General features: G+C 32.8%; 1 protein-coding gene across 1 annotated transcript; it reads left to right on the top strand.

Moving 5' to 3' along the window:
- The first annotated feature begins 2,088 nt into the window (after positions 1 to 2,088).
- LOC133544946 (transcription factor 7-like 2) lies at positions 2,089 to 17,684 on the top strand. The gene is made up of 3 exons (XM_061890194.1): positions 2,089 to 2,573; positions 7,758 to 7,818; positions 17,538 to 17,684. Exons 1-3 carry the CDS (start codon positions 2,379 to 2,381, stop codon positions 17,657 to 17,659), a joined length of 378 nt encoding a protein of 125 aa, XP_061746178.1. The 5' UTR covers positions 2,089 to 2,378; the 3' UTR covers positions 17,660 to 17,684.
- Positions 17,685 to 20,929: the final 3,245 nt, after the last annotated feature.

The following is a 20,929-nucleotide window of genomic DNA, read 5'->3' as shown; positions in this document are numbered from 1 at the left end:
TAATATTGATGATATTTGTAGAATTCATAAATGATCTAAATAATAATAATGTTCATAATAAATAATGTTAATATTGATTGATTGATTGATTAATATGAGATGGACAAATAATTTTGGTAATAATAGAGTTGTAAACAAATAACATTGATGATATTGGTGGGATTCAGAAATCATGTTAATATTACTAATAATACTGGTGATGATCCATCCATCCATCCATCCATCCATTTCTACCCCTTTTTCTTTTTTGGGATGCGGGGGGTCGCTGAAGCCTATCTCAGCTGCATGTAAAAATGTTAATATTGACAAGATTGCTAAATCATGTTAGTAATAATAGTGTTGAGAACAAATAGTGTGGCTGATAGTGGTGCGATTAATAAATCATTTTTAATATTGATAATAATAGTGGCAATGATAAAAATGAAAATATTGATGAGACTGATAAATCATATAAAAAATCAATAGTGGTGAGAACAAATAATGTTGATGAGATTGGTGTGATTCATAAATCATGTTAATCACATCAATAGTGGCGATGATAAATAATGTTGATATTGGTGGGATTCATAAATCATATTAACAATAATAGTGGTGATGATAAATAATGTTAATATTGAAGAGATTGATAAATCATGTTGGTAAAGATAGTGTTTGGATCAAATAACATTGATGATATTGGTGGGATTCATAAATCATGTTGATATTTATAACAATAGTGGTGATGATAAATAAGGTTAACATTGATGAGATTGATAAATCATATAAAATCAATAGTATTGAGAACAAATAATGTTGATGAGATTGGTGTGATTCATAAATCATGTTAATCACATCAATAGTGGTGATGAAAACGAATGTTGATGATATTGGTGGGATTCATAAATGATGTTAATAACATCAATAGGGCGGCATAGCTCAGTTGGTAGAGTGGCCGTGCCAGCAACTTGAGGGTTGCAGGTTCGATTCCCGCTTCCACCATCCTAGTCACTGCCGTTGTGTCCTTGGGCAAGACACTTTACCCACCTGCTCCCAGTGCCACCCACACTGGTTTAAATGTAACTTAGATATTGGGTTTCACTATGTAAAGCGCTTTGAGTCACTAGAGAAAAGCGCTATATAAATATAATTCACAATTCACTAATAGTGGCGATGATAAATAATGTTGATATTGGTGGGATTCATCAATCATATTAATATTAATAATAATAGTGGTGATGATAAATAATGTTAATATTGATGAGATTTATAAATCATGGTAATAATAATGATAATAATAGTTGTGATGATAAATAGTTTTAATATTGACGAGATTGATAAATCATATAAAAAATCAGTAGTGTTGAGAACAAATAATGTTGATATTTGTGCAATTCATAAATTATGTTAATAACATCAATAGTGGCGATGATAATGTTGATATTGGTGGGATTCATAAATCATATTAATATTGAAAATAATAGTGGTGATGATAAATAATGTTAATATTGATGAGATTGATAAATCATGTTTATAATAATAGGGTTGAGAACAAATAACATTGATATTGATGGGATTCATACATCTTGTTGATATCAATAATAGTGGTGATGATAAATAATGTTAATATTGATGAGATTGATAAATCATGTTGGTAATAATAGTGTTGAGATCAAATAATATTGATGATATTGGTGGGATTCATAAATCATGTTAATATTAATAACAATAGTGGTGATGATAAATAATGTTAACATTGATGAGCTTGATAAATCATATAAAAAATCAATAGTGCTGAGAACAAATAATGTTGATGAGATTGTTGTGATTCATAAATCATGTTAATAATAACAATAGTGGTGATGATATCGGTGGGATTCATAAATCATGGTAATAACAATAATAATAGTGGTGATGTTAAAAAAATGTTAATATTGACGAGGTTGATAGATAATAGTGTTGAGAACAAATAGTGGGGGTGATATTGCCGCGATTCATAAATCATGTTAATAATTAAAATAGTGGTGATGTTTCTTTAAGAAGTTCCCAAACAATGACACCCCCTTAAACCCCTCCCCTCTACACACGTGCGCGCGCACACACACACACACACACACACCAGTCATCGGACCTGTCAATCACAGCGGCGGCGCCCTTTGATGTCGGGGCTGGCGGCGTTGTTGTGTGTTGCGCCTTTCTGAAGACGTCATCTTCATCTTCATCTTCACCATCTTCATCCACTTTTGTCGTCTTCCGGGACGAGAGCGGACATTAGCGGACATCATTTGTTGCCGCGTACTTTCTTCAGTTTCGATGCTCTGCTTTGTGTCGGCGGAAAGTTGAAGGTAAAAAGTTTGCGAGCGAGTGAGTGAGTGAGTGAGTGAGTGAGCGAGTGAGTGGCCATGCCGCAACATGGAGGAGACGACCTGGGCGCCACGGACGAGATGATAGCCTTTAAAGACGAAGGTGACCAGGAGGAGAAGATCCAGCAAAGTTCCTTCACCGAAAGAGACTTGGCCGACCTCAAGTCTTCTCTGGTCAACGAGTCGGAAACTCACCAGAACCAGAACCGTGGTGGCGCTGCTGCTAGCTCCTCGGTACGTTTTTTTTTTTTTTTTTAATTATTGGCCAAAACTCTTTCGTCTTTTAGTGAGCATAACACATTTAAAGATTGGTGGTCACCAACCTTTTTGAAACCAAGAGCTACTTCTTGGGTACTGATTACCTGTTTCATACACACTTAAATAAATTGCCAGAAATAGCCAATTTAACTCTATGTTATTATTAATAATTAATGATATTTACCTTATTTCCTTGAATCGCTAATTAACTTAAAACCTCTTCTCACTCCTGCGCTTACCAAAGGCATGCGGTAAAAGTAAGCATGCGCTAATTATTTTTGAAAACTTCTTCTCACTCCGGCACTTACCAAAGGCATGCAGTAAAAATGTGAGTGTGATGTAAGCTTGGACCTTAAATTCTACTGAATAGCTCTTAAACTTCCTTCCTTTATGCGATTTCAAATTACCGGTATTGAAATCAGCCTCCTCCATTTTGAAAATGATGACAGGGGAAGTGTCACCCGTGACGTCACGAGTTTGACCAGGCGGTAATACTTAGCATGCGCTAATTATTTTGCGAAGCGAGTTTGAGTCAAGGCAGGCACATACTATATGCCCTACGGCAATTCAAGGAAATACGGTATATTTGTGGAAACACTGATCATCTAAATGATTTCTCACAATAAATATATATTTTTGATGACTTGTTTTAAATAGGTTAGAATCCAATCTGCACTTTGTTAGAATATATAACAAATTGGACCAAGGTATATTTCTAACAAAGACAAATCATTATTTCCTCTAGATTTTCGAGATCAAAAATGTTAAAAGAAATTCAAAAGCCTTTGAAATAAGATTTAAATTAAAATTTTCTAGATTTGCCAGAATAATTTTTGGGGAATTTTAATCATAAGTTTGAAGAAATAATTCACAAATATTCTTCGTAGAAAAAACAGCAGCAAAAATGAAGAATTAAATTAAAATGTATTTACTATTCTTTACAATAAAAAAATACATTTACTTGAGCATTGATTTAAATTGTCAGGAATGAAGAGGAAGGAATTTAAAAGGTAAAAAGGTATATGCGTTTTAAAATCCTAAAATAATTTTTAAGGTTTTTTCTCTAAAATTGTCTTCCTGAAAGTTATAAGAAGCAAAGGAAAAAAATGAATGAATTTATTTAAACAAGTGAAGACCAAGTCTTTAAAATATTCTATTTGAGTTTTGTCTCTCTTAGAATTAAAAATGTCAAGCAAAGCGAGACCAGCTTGCTAGTAAATAAATAAAATTTAAAAATTAGAGGCAGCTCACTGGTAAGTGCTGCTATCTGAGCTATTTTTAGAACAGGCCAGCAGGCAATTCATCTGGTCCTTACGGGCACCACGTTGGTGACCCCTGGTCTAATAGTTAGCTTGAAAAATAATCGTTTTTCTTCTCTCTTTTTTAAAGTTTTGTGTAAAATAATTGTGTTTACCTTTCCAAAACAAACTTTCTTTTTAGGGAGATTAAAACATTTAAAGTCGAATGTAGTATAATCGTATTTACCTTTAGATAATGGTGTCTTTCTTCTAGTACACTATTTAAAGTTGGATGTAAAAGTGAAATATTAGGAAAATAATGTAATATAATTGTATATTTACTTTTAAAAAACATTCAGTTTTTCTTCTAGTGAAACATTTAAAAATTGATGCAATATAGTTGTGTTTACCTTTGAAAAAAATCAATGTTTCTACACGTGAAATATTTAAAATATTATATAAAATAACTGCATTTATCTTTAAAAACATTGTTTTTCTTCTAGTGAAACATTTAAAAATTAATGTAATATAATTATTACCTTTAAAAACATTTTGTCTTTCTTCTAGTACACCATTTCAAGTTTGATGCAAAAGTAAAATATTAAAAAAATAAAGTAATATAATTGTATATTCTCTCTTTCTTCTAGTGAAACATTTAAAAAATAATTTAATATTATTACATTTACGGTTAAAAACATTTTGTCTTTCTTCTAGTACACCATTTCAAGTTTGATGCAAAAGTGAAATATTGAAAAAATAAAGTAATATAATTGTATATTCTCTCTTTCTTCTAGTGAAACATTTAAAAAATAATTTAATATTATTACATTTACGGTTAAAAACATTTTGTCTTTCTTCTAGTACACCATTTCAAGTTTGATGCAAAAGTAAAATATTGAAAAAATAAAGTAATATAATTGTATATTCTCTCTTTCTTCTAGTGAAACATTTAAAAAATAATTTAATATTATTACATTTACGGTTAAAAACATTTTGTCTTTCTTCTAGTACACCATTTCAAGTTTGATGCAAAAGTAAAATATTGAAAAAATAAAGTAATATAATTGTATATTCTCTCTTTCTTCTAGTGAAACATTTAAAAAATAATTTAATATTATTACATTTACGGTTAAAAACATTTTGTCTTTCTTCTAGTACACCATTTCAAGTTTGATGCAAAAGTAAAATATTGAAAAAATAAAGTAATATAATTGTATATTCTCTCTTTCTTCTAGTGAAACATTTAAAAAATAATGTAATATTATTGTATTTACCTTTAAAAACATTGTGTCTTTCTTCTAGTACACCATTTAAAGTTTGATGCAAAAGTGAAATATTAAAAAAATAATGTAATATAATTGTATATTTCCTTTAAAAACATTCTGTTTTTCTTCTAGTGAAACATTTAAAAATTGATGTAATATAATTTTATTTACCTTTGAAAAAAAATCAATGTTTCTACAAGTGAAATATTTACAATATTATATAAAATAAATGTATTAATCTTAAAAAAAATATTCTGTTTTTCTTCTAGTGAGACATTTAAAAATTAATGTAATATTATTGTATTTACCTTTAAAAAACTTGTGTCTTTCTTCTAGTAAACCATTTAAAGTTTGATGTAAAAGTGAAATGTTAAAAAAATAATGTATTATAATTGTATATTTACCTTTAAAAAACATTGTTTTTCTTCTAGTGAAAAAAATTACAAATTAATGCAATATAATTGTATTTACCTTTGAAAAAAATCTATTTTTCTACAAGTGAAATGTTTAAAATATTATATAAAATAAAATAAATGTATTTACCTTTAAAAACTTTGTGTCTTTCTTTTAGTACACTATTTAAAGTTTGATGTAAAAGTGAAATATTTGCAAAAAATTGTGATATAATTGTATATTTCCTTTAAAAACATTCTGTTTTTCTTCTAGTGAAACATTTAAAAAATAATGTAATATAACTGTATTTACCATTAAAAATATATATTTTTCTTCAAGTGACATTTTTTTTTAAATAATGTAAAATATATGTATTTACCTTGTAAAAACATTCTGTTTTTCTTCTAGTGAAACATTTAAAAAAATAATGTAATATTATTGTATTTACCTTTAAAAACATTGTGTCTTTCTTCTAGTATTCCATTTAAAGTTTGATGCAAAAGTCAAATTTAAAAAAAATAATGTGATATTATTGTATATTTACCTTTAAAAAACATTCAGTTTTTCTTCTAGTGAAACATTTAAAAATTAATGTAATATTGTCTATCTGTGTTGGCCCTGCGATGAGGTGGCGACTTGTCCAGGGTGTACTCCGCCTTCCGCCCGATTGTAGCTTAGATAGGCACCAGCGCCCCCCGCGACCCCAAAGGGAATAAGCGGTAGAAAAATGGATGGATGGAAAATTGTATTTACCTTTAAAAATATATATTTTTCTTCAAGTGAAAAATTTAAACAATAATGTAAAATATATGTATTTACCTTTTAAAAACATTCTGTTTTTCTTCTAGTGAAACATTTAAAAATTAATATAATATAATTGTGTTTACCTTTAAAAACATTTTGTCCCTCTTTTAGTACGCTTTTTAAAGTTTGATGTAAAAGTGAAATATTTAAAATATAATATAAAATAAATGTATTTATCTTTAAAAACATTCAGTTTTTCTTCTAGTGAAACATTTAAAAATAAATGTAATATAATTGTATTTACCTTTAAAAACATTGTGTCTTTCTTCTAATACACTTTTTAAAGTTTGATGTAAAAGTGAAATATAAAAAAAAATAATGTAATGTAATTGTATATTTACTTTTAAAATATTCAGTTTTTCTTCTAGTGAAACATTTAAAAATCAATGTAATACAATTGTCTTTACCTTTAAAAAATATATATTTTTCTTCAAGTGAAAATTTAAAAAAAAAAAAGTAAAATATTTGTATTTACCTTATAAAAACATTTTGTTTTTCTTCTAGTGAAACATGAAAAAAAAAATAATATAATTGTATTTACCTTTTAAACATTGTGTCTTTCTTCTAGTACACCATTTAAAGTTTAATGTAAATGTGAAATCCCCCCCCAAAAATTGTAATATAATTATATATTTACCTTTAAAAACATTATGTTTTTCTTCTAGTGAAACATTAAAAAAATAACGTAATATAATTGTATTTACCTTTAAAAAAAAATGTCTTCAAGTGAAATATTTAAAAAATTATATAAAATAAATGTATTTACCTTTAAAAACATTGTTTTTCTTCCAGTGAAACATTTAAAACATAATGTAATATAATTGTGTTTACCTTTAAAACCATTTTGTCTTTCTTCCAGTGCAACATTTAAAAAAATGAATGTAAAATAATTTTATATTTACTTTTAAAAACATTCTGTTTTTCTTCTACTTTAATATTTAAAGATTGAAGTAATATAATTGTATCCACCTTTAAAAAAATGTATTTTTTTTCAAGTGAAATATTTAAAAAATAATGTGAAATATATGTATTTACCTTCCAAACAACATTCTGTTTTTCTTCAAGTGAAATATTTAAAAAATAATGTAATATTATTGTATTTACTTTCTAGTAAACTTTTTAAAGTTTGATATATTAAATATGTGTATTTACTTTTAAAAACATTTTGTTTTTCTTAAAGTGAAAAAAACATTTAAAGTTTAATGTAAAATTATTTTATTTACCTTGAAAAACATTTTCTTTTTCTTCGAGTGAAACATTTAAAAAATAATGTAATATATTTAAAAAATAATGTATTATAATTGTGTTTAACTTTAAAAACATTTGGTCTTTCTTCTAGTACACTATTTAAAGTTTGCTGTTAAATATGTGTATTTACCTTTACAAACATCCTGTTTTTCTTCAAGTGAAATATTTCAAATTAATGTATTTACCTTTGAAAATGTTCTCTCTTTCTCCAGGCTGTACGGCAAAGACAACAAGCTGAGCACAGAAACTTCCCCAACAAACATCTCGACCACGGTAAGAACATACTAAATCAACAGTTACATTACAAATGACATCATACAAAAGTGTACTAAATAACAAATATGTTACTATTAACATAAAAAAAACAATCAAATATTTATTAGGTGTACAAAATTAACATTTATATTACTTTTAACATCATTCAAACTATCAAATATGTATTAGGTGTACTGAATTAACAGTTATGTTACTATTAACATCCTACAAACTATCAAATATCTACTACATTTATGTTACTAATGACATCATAAAAAAGTGTAATAAATACACATTTAAGTTTTTATCAACATCATAAAATATGTTTTTAATTACATCAAAACACACTTTGTCACTGTCAACATCATACAAACTTTTAAATATTTATTACGTGTAGTAAATTAACATTTATGTAATATTAACATCCTACAAACTTTTATATATTTATTAGGTTTACTAAATTAACATTTCTGTTACTAATGACATCGTACAAAAGTGTACTAAATTAACATTAATGTTACAATTAACATCATACAAACTGTCAAATATCTATTGGGTGTACTAAATTTACATTTATGTTACTATTAACACCATACAAACTATCAAATATTTATCAGGTGTACTAAATTAACATTTATATTACTAATGACATCATACAAAAGTGTACTAAATTAACATTTATGTTACTATTAACATCATAAAAAACCATCAAATATGTATTAGGTGTACTACATTTACATTTGTGTTACTATTAACATCATAAAAACTATCACATATTTATTAGATGTGCTAACTTAACATTTATATTGCTAATGACATCATACAAAAGTGTAATTAATATACATTTATGTTATTATCAACATCATAAAATCTTACTGCGTGTCAACAGATTTAAGAAAAAATAATCAAAGACAAGAAAAAGTTGTGATTTAATCCATGACAAATTTGCTTATATAGTATATCTATTGTGTCATTTTGCCTGCAGTTTATTGATTATGATAAATATTTCCTGTTGATAAAACATATTGGAAAGAACGGCATTTCAAATTGTTTGCATGACGGGCCACGGTTGTTTTTTTCTTACGCTTGCTTTATTTATTTCTGACACATACAGTCCAGAAATAGAATTAAACCCATGCCGAATGTTCTTTTTGTAACCCACAAAAAAAAAAAAATCACATGTAGAATTAAAAAAAAAAAGTACAGGTCAATATTGACAGACTACTGCACTCCTGAGAGTCCCCAACGCAGAAATACACAAAAGCAGACAGAAGGCTCATCAATTATCTACCTTATTATTACTTTTCAATCGGGGTTAAGTTTGAGATCAGCCTCAATTACATACTTTAGGAAACCACCCCATACTTCCTGAAACTTCACAGAACAGCCCTTCAATGTCAGCTTAATCTTCTCTAGTTTGTATAAATCTACTTTTTAAACTCAATTTAGGGATTTGTTTGTTTTATTGTCCTTAAAAAAGTGCTAGTATGTTACATACTGTCCATCGTTTATTCAAGTTCCTCATATTTTATTCAATTTAAGGATTTGTTTATGTTTTATTGTCCTTAAAAAGTACTAGTATGTTACATACTGTCCATCATTGATCAAATGTCCTCCTATTTTATTCAATTTAAGGATTTGTTTATGTTTTATATACTGAAAAAGTGCTAGTATGTTACATACTGTCCATCATTTACTAAAGTTCCTCCTATTTTATTTCATTTAAGGATTTGTTCATGTTTTATTGTCCTTAAAAAGTACTGGTATGTTACATACTGTCCATCATTTATCAAATGTCCTCCTATTTTATTCAATTTAAGGATTTGTTTATGTTTTATATACTGAAAAAGTGCTAGTATGTTACATACTGTCCATCATTTACTAAAGTTCCTCCTATTTTATTTCATTTAAGGATTTGTTCATGTTTTATTGTCCTTAAAAAGTACTGGTATGTTACATACTGTCCATCATTTATCAAATGTCCTCCTATTTTATTCAATTTAAGGATTTGTTTATGTTTTATATACTGAAAAAGTGCTAGTATGTTACATACTGTCCATCATTTACTAAAGTTCCTCCTATTTTATTTCATTTAAGGATTTGTTCATGTTTTATTGTCCTTAAAAAGTACTGGTATGTTACATACTGTCCATCATTTATCAAATGTCCTCCTATTTTATTCAATTTAGGGATTTGTTTATGTTTTATACACTTAAAAAGTGCTAGTATGTTACATACTGTCCATCATTTATTAAAGTTCCTCCTATTTTATTTAATTTAAGGATTTGTTTATGTTTTATTGTCTTTAAAAAGTATTGGTATGTTACATACTGTCCATCATTTATCAAATGTCCTCCTATTTTATTCAATTTAGGGATTTGTTTATGTTCTATACACTTAAAAAGTGCTAGTATGTTACATACTGTCCATCATTTATTAAAGTTCCTCCTATTTTATTTAATTTAAGGATTTGTTTATGTTTTATTGTATTTAAAAAGTACTGGTATGTTACATACTGTCCATCATTTATCAAATTTCCTCCTATTTTATTCAATTTAAGGATTTGTTTATGTTTTATTGAAGTATGTTACATACAGTACTTCCCATCATTTATCAAATTTCCTCCTATTTTATTTAATTTAAGGATTTGTTTATGTTTTATTGTCCTTAAAAAGTACTGGTATGTTACCTACTGTCTATCATTTATCAAATGTCCTCCTATTTTATTCAATTTAGGGATTTGTTTATGTTTTATACACTTAAAAAGTGCTAGTATGTTACATACTGTCCATCATTTATTAAAGTTCCTCCTATTTTATTCAATTTAAGGATTTGTTTATGTTTTATTGTACTTAAAAAGTACTAGTATGTTACATACTGTCCATCATTTATTAAAGTTCCTCCTATTTTATTTTATTTAAGGATTTGTTTGTGTTATTGTCCTTAAAAAGTACTAGTATGTTACATACCGTCCATCATTTATCAAATTTCCTCCTATTTTTTCAATTTAAGGATTTGTTTTTGTTTTATTGAAGTATGTTACATACTTCCCATCATTCATCAAATTTCCTCCTATTTTATTCAATTTAAGGATTTGTTTATGTTTTTATATCATTAAAATGTTCTAGTATGTTACATAATGTCCATCATTTATTAAAGTACCTTCTAATTTATTCAATTTTAGAATTTGTTTATGTTTTATTGTCCTTAAAAAAGTGCTAGTATGTTACATGCTGTCCATCATTTATTCAAGTTCCTCCTATTTTATTCAATTTAAGGATTTGTTTATGTTTTATTGAAGTATGTTACATACAGTACTTCCCATCATTTATCAAATTTCCTCCTATTTTATTTAATTTAAGGATTTGTCTATGTTTTATTGTCCCTAAAAAGTACTGGTATGTTACATACTGTCTATCATTTATCAAATGTCCTCCTATTTTATTCAATTTAGGGATTTGTTTATGTTTTATACACTTAAAAAGTGCTAGTATGTTACATACTGTCCATCATTTATTAAAGTTCCTCCTATTTTATTCAATTTAAGGATTTGTTTATGTTTTATTGTACTTAAAAAGTACTAGTATGTTACATACTGTCCATCATTGATTAAAGTTCCTCCTATTTTATTTTATTTAAGGATTTGTTTGTGTTAATGTCCTTAAAAAGTACTAGTATGTTACATACTGTCCATCATTTATCAGATTTCCTCCTATTTTTTCAATTTAAGGATTTGTTTTTGTTTTATTGAAGTATGTTACATACTTCCCATCATTCATCAAATTTCCTCCTATTTTATTCAATTTAAGGATTTGTTTATGTTTTCATATCATTAAAATGTTCTAGTATGTTACATAATGTCCATCATTTATTAAAGTACCTTCTAATTTATTCAATTTTAGAATTTGTTTATGTTTTATTGTCCTTAAAAAAATGCTAGTATGTTACATGCTGTCCATCATTTATTCAAGTTCCTCCTATTTTATTCAATTTAAGGATTTGTTTATGTTTTATTATTCCTAAAAAGTACTAGTATGTTACATACTGTCCATCATTTATCTAATTTCCTCCTATTTTATTTAATTTAAGGATTTGTTTATGCTTTTAGATCCTTAAAAAGTGTTAGTATGTTACATGCTGTCCATCATTTATTAAAGTGCCTCGTTTTTTATTCACTCTAAGGATTTGTTTATGTTTTATTGTCCTTAAAAAGTACAAGTATGTCACATACTGTCCATCATTTATTGAAGTTCCTCATATTTTATTCAATTTAAGGATTTGTTTGTTTTATTGTCCTTAAAAAGTACTAGTATGTTATATACTGTCCATCATTTATCAAATTTCCTCCTATTTTATTCAATTCAAGGATTTTTTTATGTTTTATTGTCCTTAAAAAGTGATAGTATGTCACATACTGTACATCATTTATTAAAGTTCCTCCTATTTTATTCAATTTAAAGGATTTGTTTATGTTTTATAGTCCTTAAAAAGTACTAGTATGTCATATACTGTCCACCATTTATCAAATTTCTTACTATTTTATTAAATTTTCTGAAAGTATTTAGTAGAGAACATCCACGATAAATTTCTCAACTTTCGGTCGCTAACAGAAAAGCCTTGCCTTTACCGGAAGTCGCAGACGATGACGTCACCTGTGTGATGGCTCCTCACATATTCACAATGTTTTTAATGGGAGCCTCCAACAAAAAGAGCTATTCGGACCGAGAAAACGACAATTTCCCCATTAATTTGAGCGAGGATGAAAGATTTGTGTATGATGATATTGATAGTGACGGACTAGAAAGAAAAAATACGCGATTGCATTGGGACAGATTCAGATGTTTTTAGACACATTTACTAGGATAATTCTGGGAAATCCCTTATCTTTCTATTGTGTTGCTAGTGTTTTAGTGAGTTTAATAGTACCTGATAGTCGGAGGTGTGTGTCCACGGGTGTCTTGACACCAGTGTCTCAGGGAAGTCGACGGCAGCTTTATGGACGGCGCAAGCTCAGCTGATCTCCGTTAAGAAGCGACTTTTTACCCCAATTTTCTCACCGAAACCTGCTGGTTGACATTCGGTCGGGATCCATGTTCACTTGACCGCTGTGATCCATAGTAAAGTTTCACCTCCAGGAATTTTAAACAAGGAATCACTGTGTGTTTGTGTGGCTAAAGGCTAAAGTTTCCCAACTCCATCTTTTTACTTTGACTTCTCCAATATTAATTGAACAAATTGCAAAAGATTCAGCAACACAGATCTCCAAAATACTGTGTAATTGTGCGGTTAAAGCAGACGACTTTTAGCTGTGTGTGTGTGCAGCGCTCATATTTCCTAACAGTCCCTGACGTCACGCGTACACGTCATCATTACGCGACATTTTCAAGAAGAAACTCCCGGGAAATTTAAAATTGCAATTTAGTAAACTAAAAAGGCCGTATTGGCATCCATCCATCCATCCATTTTCTACCGCTTATTCCCTTTTGGGGTCGCGGGGGGCGCTGGCGCCTATCTCAGCTACAATCGGGCGGAAGGCGGGGTACACCCTGGACAAGTCGCCACCTCATCGCAGGGCCAACACAGATAGACAGACAACATTCACACACTAGGGCCAATTTTAGTGTTGCCAATCAACCTATCCCCAGGTGCATGTCTTTGGAAGTGGGAGGAAGCCGGAGTACCCGGAGGGAACCCACGCATTCACGGGGAAAACATGCAAACTCCACACAGAAAGATCCCGAGCCTGGATTTGAACCCAGGACTGCAGGAACTTCGTATTGTGAGGCAGACGCACTAACCCCTCTGCCACCGTGAAGCCCCCCGTATTGGCATGTGTTGCAATGTTAATATTTCATCATTGATATATAAACTATCAGACTGCGTGGTGGGTAGTAGTGGGTTTCAGTAGGCCTTTAAGTCCTCTCCTTTTACCCGTGGTAAAACAGTGTGTAGTCCAGGTACGTCCAAACGTTTTTACTTGGGGCCGCATTGGGCTAAAATATTTGGGACGAAAGCCTACTGCATTCAAAATATATATATATATGTATATATATATATATATATATATATATATATATATATATATATATATATATACATATATATATATACACCAGGTTTTCCTGCAGCTACACCAGCTACATTAAAGTATTTTATTATTTTATTATTTTTTTTGTCATGTCCAGCTTCTCAGGCAAATCATAGTTGATGTAGATGCCCATATCGGCTGTTCAGAATTTGACTTAGTCATTATTTTGTCTTAGTAAGTCAATATTTACTAAGTCAAAATAATGACATACTTAGTATCTCAGATAACTAGGAATGTTTTTTGTTTTGTTTTTACTTTACGGAAAAAATATCGAGATATATATCATATATTGCCATTAAGCATACAGAGCAAAAAAAACAACCAAAAATTGTAGGCTTCTTCACGCGACTAAGCCGGCCTACTTCGCCACAGTCTGTAGTCTATTGCTCCCCCAAGCAGCGATGAGATGGAGACGTGAGGGTGACGACAGTCCAAATTCCATAAACCCCTCCCAGCCTCTTCCCCGTCCACCTTAACTGACACATTTTCTGTGGGAAACACTGTATACACATGTACATATGATATTTACTGTATGTTATGGATATACAATTAATAATTACCGTTTTTTCCGGACCATAGGGCACACCAGGTTATAAGGCGCACTGTCGATGATGTATGGTCTATTTTCAATCTTTTTTTCATATATAAGGTGCATTACAGGAGTCATATTATTATAATATTTTTTTTTACTTTAAAACACTTCCTTCTGGTTACATAAAATGCAATGGTGGTTATTTGGTGAACATGTTGCATAGATTATGTTTTACAGACATTCTTCCAGTCGTTTTCTGAAGGTCGCTTCAGGACGCGCCGTTTTGTGGGCGGTCTTATCTTCGTGACTCACCTTCGGCAGCGTCTTGTCCCAGTCATCTTTGGTGTAGCGCGCAAGGACGGGAGTGGAATAAGCGTCAAAATATAGAGCTAACTGTTTTAATGACATTCAGACTTTACTAAATCAACAACAGAGCACCATCTCCTCATCCGGAAACATCAACACGAGAATCGTGTCCCATGAAAAACCGTCGGACCGGAACTCTTTAATAACTAAAGCTTCTTGGGTGTATAATGAAGACTCACTACACCGGTGTGTTTTAGTGCTTTAATGGCGAGTTTACTGACAGATATAAGTAAGAACTTTGCACTAGTTTATATAAGAAATGGCAACAGCGGAGGATGAATGTCCCATAACAAGAAGATAGGGGCGGTATAGCTCAGTTGGTAGAGTGGCCGTGCCAGCAACTTGGGGGTTGCAGGTTCGATTCCCACTTCCGCCATCCTAGTCACTGCCGTTGTGTCCTTGGGCAAGACACTTTACCCACCTGCTCCCAGTGCCACCCACACTGCTTTAAATGTAACTTAGATATTGGGTTTCACTATGTAAAGCGCTTTGAGTCACTAGAGAAAAGCGCTACATAAATATAATTCACAAAATATAATTCACAGAGGAAAAAAAAGAAGCTTATCGACTATGGTGTCGCTACGGACTACAAAGGCGGAAGCGCGCAATTTTTCAGGATTTATGCAGATACCAAATACAGATCAGCAGGTACCAGAAGGTAAGAAAAGTTGCTTTTGCATAATATTGCGAAACAAAATGCCAGATAATATGTTTTACCTTATACACATACCATATTAATACTTGTATGTTGAAGCACAGTACAATCCATCAAACGGTGTGGCTTCATAGCTCACCAAAGTCGTACTAAAACATTTTGATAGATTTTTGAGCGCCGTGTGTAATGTTCTACATTTTCAATGGAACATGTGAAATGTTGGTGTTGCTCACTTGAGTCACATTGTCATCATATTGTAGTCTACACCTATCTCTTGTGTTGACTGCCATCTACTGGTCACACTCATCATTACACCATGCACAAAATATAATTGCTTCGAGGTCGGTAAGCAAAACCAGATTTATTCCGTACATAAGGCTTACTGTCGAGTTTTAAGAAAAAAAAGGAGTTTAAGTGCACCTAATAGTCCGGAAAATACGGTATTATAATTGGATATTAAGAGTATGTGAAAGTTTGACTCCTAACCGTGATGACCTCTCTAAAGTTTTGTAATCAATTATAAATATCAAGTAGCTAAACTGCGCTAAGTGTGAAGAGGGACTTTTTCATTTTCCCATCATGCATTGTAATGGATTGGTGTAATTTTGAATTTTTCATAGTGTATGGACGTTTTTTTAAATTATATCCACAAAGATCGCAAAAAGCCGCTGCCTGAACAGGGCTCAGAAAATCTGCAGAGACTCCCTCCCACCCCCACCAAGTACTGTTTTCCCTGCTGGACTCTAGAAAGAGGTTCTGCAGTCTCCGTAGCAGAACCTCCAGGTTCTGTAACAGCTTATTTCCTCGGGCCGTAAGACTCTTGAACGCATCATAACAATAATCCCCTCAATTTCCCCCCAAAACAGATTAACGCGCTAGAATGCAGACAATATAACATACATCCATAAACGTGGATGCATATGCAAAAGTGCAATATATTTATCTGTTTATTTATATCTGCATCTTATTGATTTTTTATCCCGCACTACCAAGAGCTAATGCGACAAAATGTTGTTCTTATCTGTACTGTAAAGTTCAAATTTGAATGACGATAAAAAGGAAGTGTAAATCAAAGCCTAAATCTAAATTATTGAACAGATTGTGATATATAAGACCGTGTGTGTTGACCTTTTGTGTTGTCTGCGTTTTTTTTTGTGCTATGAGTGGGATAGGTTGTGTGGATTTGGGTCATATAAGTAAATGCTGTGCTGCGCTCACTTGACTCACAACTCATGTTCATTGAGCTGATTTAGAGTTAAATGATTGGCACACACAGTAGGTGTGGCGAAATTATTCCCTGCATTTCAGCCATCACCCTTGATCACCCCCTGGGAGGTGAGGGGAGCAGTGAGCAGCAGCGGTGGCCACGCCCGGGTATAATTTTTGGTGATTTAACCCCCAATTCCAATCCTTGATGCTGAGTGCCATTCAGGGAGGTAATGGGTCCCATTTTTATAGTCTTTGGTATGACTCGGCTGGGGGTTTGAACTTACAACCTACCGATTTAAGGGCGGACACTCTAACCACTAGGCCACTGAGTAGTAGTAGTATTTACTCACGGTGTCCACAAGATGGCGGCACAATCCGATCGTTAGCTATTTGGAAATAAGTCCGGAAATTCCTTGTTAAACCCACAATGTCTTATGGGCCAAATTGAAGACCCTAGTGTAGTCATTAGATGGAACCTGTCATTTCAAGCATAAAGGCTCGAAAGTGTTTCTTTACGCTTCATGTTTTGGGTGGGCACTTGTACCCTCGTGCGAAAAACGAATAACTGGGAACAGCTGTGCATAAAACGGGGGTAATGTGTCATATTTTGTTGCCATGTGCTAGTATGTTTGTGACAAACACACAAAAGTGTAGCCCAATGAGTCATAATGGTTTGTAATTTCTCACACAGCTGTACCAAAGAGCCAATGTTACATTAGGGTGCTGAGCCAAATCATCGGGAAATAGGGTACCCATACTCACGATCACGTGTGCCAAACTGCAGCGAGATTGGTTTAAAAACATACACAAAGAAAAGGGGCGGGGCTTCCCATTTGGTGGCATGTGTTGTTTCAAGCTAACTCGCGTTGTTTTCTGTTGGTCCACAGTATCAAAGCAGCAAGATGGCGCCGTGTACAAGACGTCGGGTTATCCCGGTTACCCCTTCCTGATGCTGCCCGACGCCTACCTACCCAACGGCTCAATTTCGCCATCGGTAAGTCCTCTTTAGCGCCGCCCTAGTGGCTCCCAGGAGCATTTTTAAAAAAGGATTAGAAATGGAAAAAGATAGAGATCTCCGATAATGGCGGGTAGTGTATATTGTAGCGTCCCGGAAGAGTTAGTGGTTAGTGCTGCAAGGGTTTCTGGGTATTTGTTTTGTTGTGTTTCAATGTGGATGTTTTAATTAAATGTGTGGGTTCACGTGGGCTTCACGGTGGCAGAGGGGTTAGTGCGTCTGCCTCACAATACGAAAGTCCTGCAGTCTTGGCTTCAATCCCGGGCTCGGGATCTTTCTGTGTGGAGTTTGCATGTTCTCCCCGTGAATGCGTGAGTTCCCTCCGGCGTACTGCAGCTTCCTCCCACTTCCAAAGACATGCACCTGGGGATAGGTTGATTGGCAACACTAAATTGGCACTAGTGTGTGAATGTGAGTGTGAATGTTGTCTGTCTATTTGTGTTGGCCCTGCAATGAGGTGGCGACTTGTCCAGGGTGTACTCCGCCTTCCGCCCGATTGTAGCTGAGATAGGCGCCAGCGCCCCCCGCCACCCCAAAAGGGAATGTAGAAAATGGATGGATGGATGGGTGTGGTTTCACAGTGTGGCGCATATTTGTAACACTGTTAAAGCTGTTTATACGGCCACCCTCAGTGTGTCCTGTGTGGCTGTTGACCAAGTATGCCCTGCATTCACTTGTGTGTGTGAAAAACCGTAGATGTTATGTGATTGGGCCGGCATGCAAATGTTTATAGGCACTCAGTACTTCTCTCTACGTCCGTGTACCACTCCGTACAGCGGCGTTTTGAACGAGTCATACATTTTACTTTTTGAAACCTACGCCGATAATTTCCGGTATCACATTTTAAAGCATTTATCGGCCGATAATATCGGCAGTCCGATATTATCGGACATCTCGAGAAAAAAGATGGGGGAAAAATAAATGTTTTGTTTTAGTATGTTTTTTGTTTGAGGACAAACATGACAGAAACCCCAACGTTTAATATGTTTGTGTGTATGCTTCACTGATGAGAGTATTTGGTGAACATTGTTTTGTCCTACTAATTTTGGCGGTTCTTGAACTCACCATAGTGTGGACTGTGACAACAGTTAGCTTACATGTCAAATCTTCCACTCCTTCTGGGTTTCATTTTGTCCACCAAAAGTTTTATGCTGTGTGTGAATGCACAAAGGTGCGCTTTGTTGACGTTATCGACTTGTGTGGAGTGCTAATCAGGCATATTTAGTCAGTGCAAGTTAATCGATGCTATTTATGCTAGTTGTATGTACATAGTTGATCATTATGCCTCATTTCTAGGTATATTTAAGCTCATTGAATTTCCTTTACTTCTATCCTCTTTGTATATGATTTAGTTTTGAATGTCTCATGACACATTATCTGAATGTAATATTGGCTGCATTTGTGTGCCATGTTGTTCCAGACCACAGCAAACATTACCTAGCTTGCCAAAGATTGTAATACATCTATTAAAAGAAGACAGCCTGCTGTTTCCTTTAACTTGGACACACACATCTATAACTTTGGCCATTAAAAGCCAGTAATTACCAGGCGTTATCTCAACTTCTGAGTAGCTTCTGATTTACGAATGCTTTCTAATGTAAAAATGTGTAGAATAAATATTACATTTCAACATTTCTGTCAACGAAGATTTGCCTCAGCCTGTGACACATAGTTATCTTGATAGTAGGCTATGATAGACTTAAAAAAAAACAAATTCAGATTTGTTTTTTGTATTTTTAGTCCAATATGGCTCTTTAAATGTTTTGAGTTGCCAACCCCTGCACTAACCTATTTATTTTTAACCTTTTGGAATGGACTTATGCTGTCTTAAATTGGAGTGGTAATAGTTTTTTTGGTAACACCAATTAGTCACAATAGTTCATGAAGTCATGACGCAGTAAGTTGAATGATGCGGACATGTTTGTTACTGGATATTTTCTTATGTTGGACACTTTGTATGTGTAAAGAATATGCAAATATAATTATTTCTGACTTGTTTATATTTACAAATGTGCTGTTTTATTCTTCAAGGATGATTAGTATGTCTAACTTGTGTGCTACTGTTTGCTCAGCTGTTGTGCAGCTGCTTGGAGCCTTGCATATTTACCTTTTGTAAATGACTTTAGTAAAACAGAATAAATTGTGTGTTCATTAGAGGACATTAAATGTTAATTGGCTGTCCAGCTTGGCACATATAAACACACTGCAGGACTGCTTTTATCGCACATGATATCACACACTGTCACGTTGGTAAATCTGATTTCATGTTTGTTTTGTGTTCTGGACTCTTGTTCTGTTTTTTCACTTCCTGGTTTGTTTTTGTTACCATGACAACTCATTGCTTTTCACCTTGCCCTCCTAGTCACGCCCATGCCCTCAGTCCCGCACCTGTTCCTAATTATTCACAGCCACTTTTTAAGTCAATTTCTTTCTGGCCATCAGTCTGAGAACATCAACTTTCATTACCCATGCCGTTCTAACTTTCATTGTTATCTACGACCTTGCTGCTCATTCTCCATGCCCGCGATCACCTGCCACGCACCTTGCTATTCTTGCCTCCTGTTTTTGTTGTCACAGTAAGTGTTTTGTTTTAGTTGTTTATAGTCATGCCATCGTGCTCTTTCTGTTCTTAGTTCATTCATGCCAATCGAGCAAGTGTTTTTGTTTCCTGTTTATATTTTGTAGCCAAGTTTTATACCTCCTTGTGAGCGCCCTTAGTTTGTTTATTTTTGTATTTAGAATTCCAAATAAAACATCATGTACCTTAATTCACGCCTGGCTCGTCCTGTAATCCCTCTGCGTCGAAGGAGCACACACAATCCATGTCCAAGTTTGACACACACAAGTAAACATGCTGCAGGACTGCTTGTATTGAACAGGATATCACACACAAGTAAACAGGTTGCGGGACCGCTTGTATCGCACATGATATCACGCACAAATAAACAGACTGCAGGACCGCTTGTATTGCACATGATATAACACACACGTAACCATGCTATAGGACTGCTTGTATTGCACATGATATCACACATAAGTAAACACGCTGAAGGACTGCATGTGTCACACCTGATATCACACACAAGTAAACACGCTGCAAGACTGCTTATAACGCACATGATATCACACACTGCAGGACTGCTTGTATCACACCTGATATCACACACAGGTAAACACGCTGCAAGACTGCTTATAACGCACATGATATCACACACTGCAGGACTGCTTGTATCACACCTGATATCACACACAGGTAAACACGCT

Source organism: Nerophis ophidion, linkage group LG28 (assembly GCF_033978795.1).
Source record: "Nerophis ophidion isolate RoL-2023_Sa linkage group LG28, RoL_Noph_v1.0, whole genome shotgun sequence".
Lineage (NCBI taxonomy): Eukaryota > Metazoa > Chordata > Actinopteri > Syngnathiformes > Syngnathidae > Nerophis > Nerophis ophidion.
The sequence above is the reverse complement of the archived record's forward strand: the minus strand, read 5'-3'. Positions and strand labels throughout refer to the sequence as shown.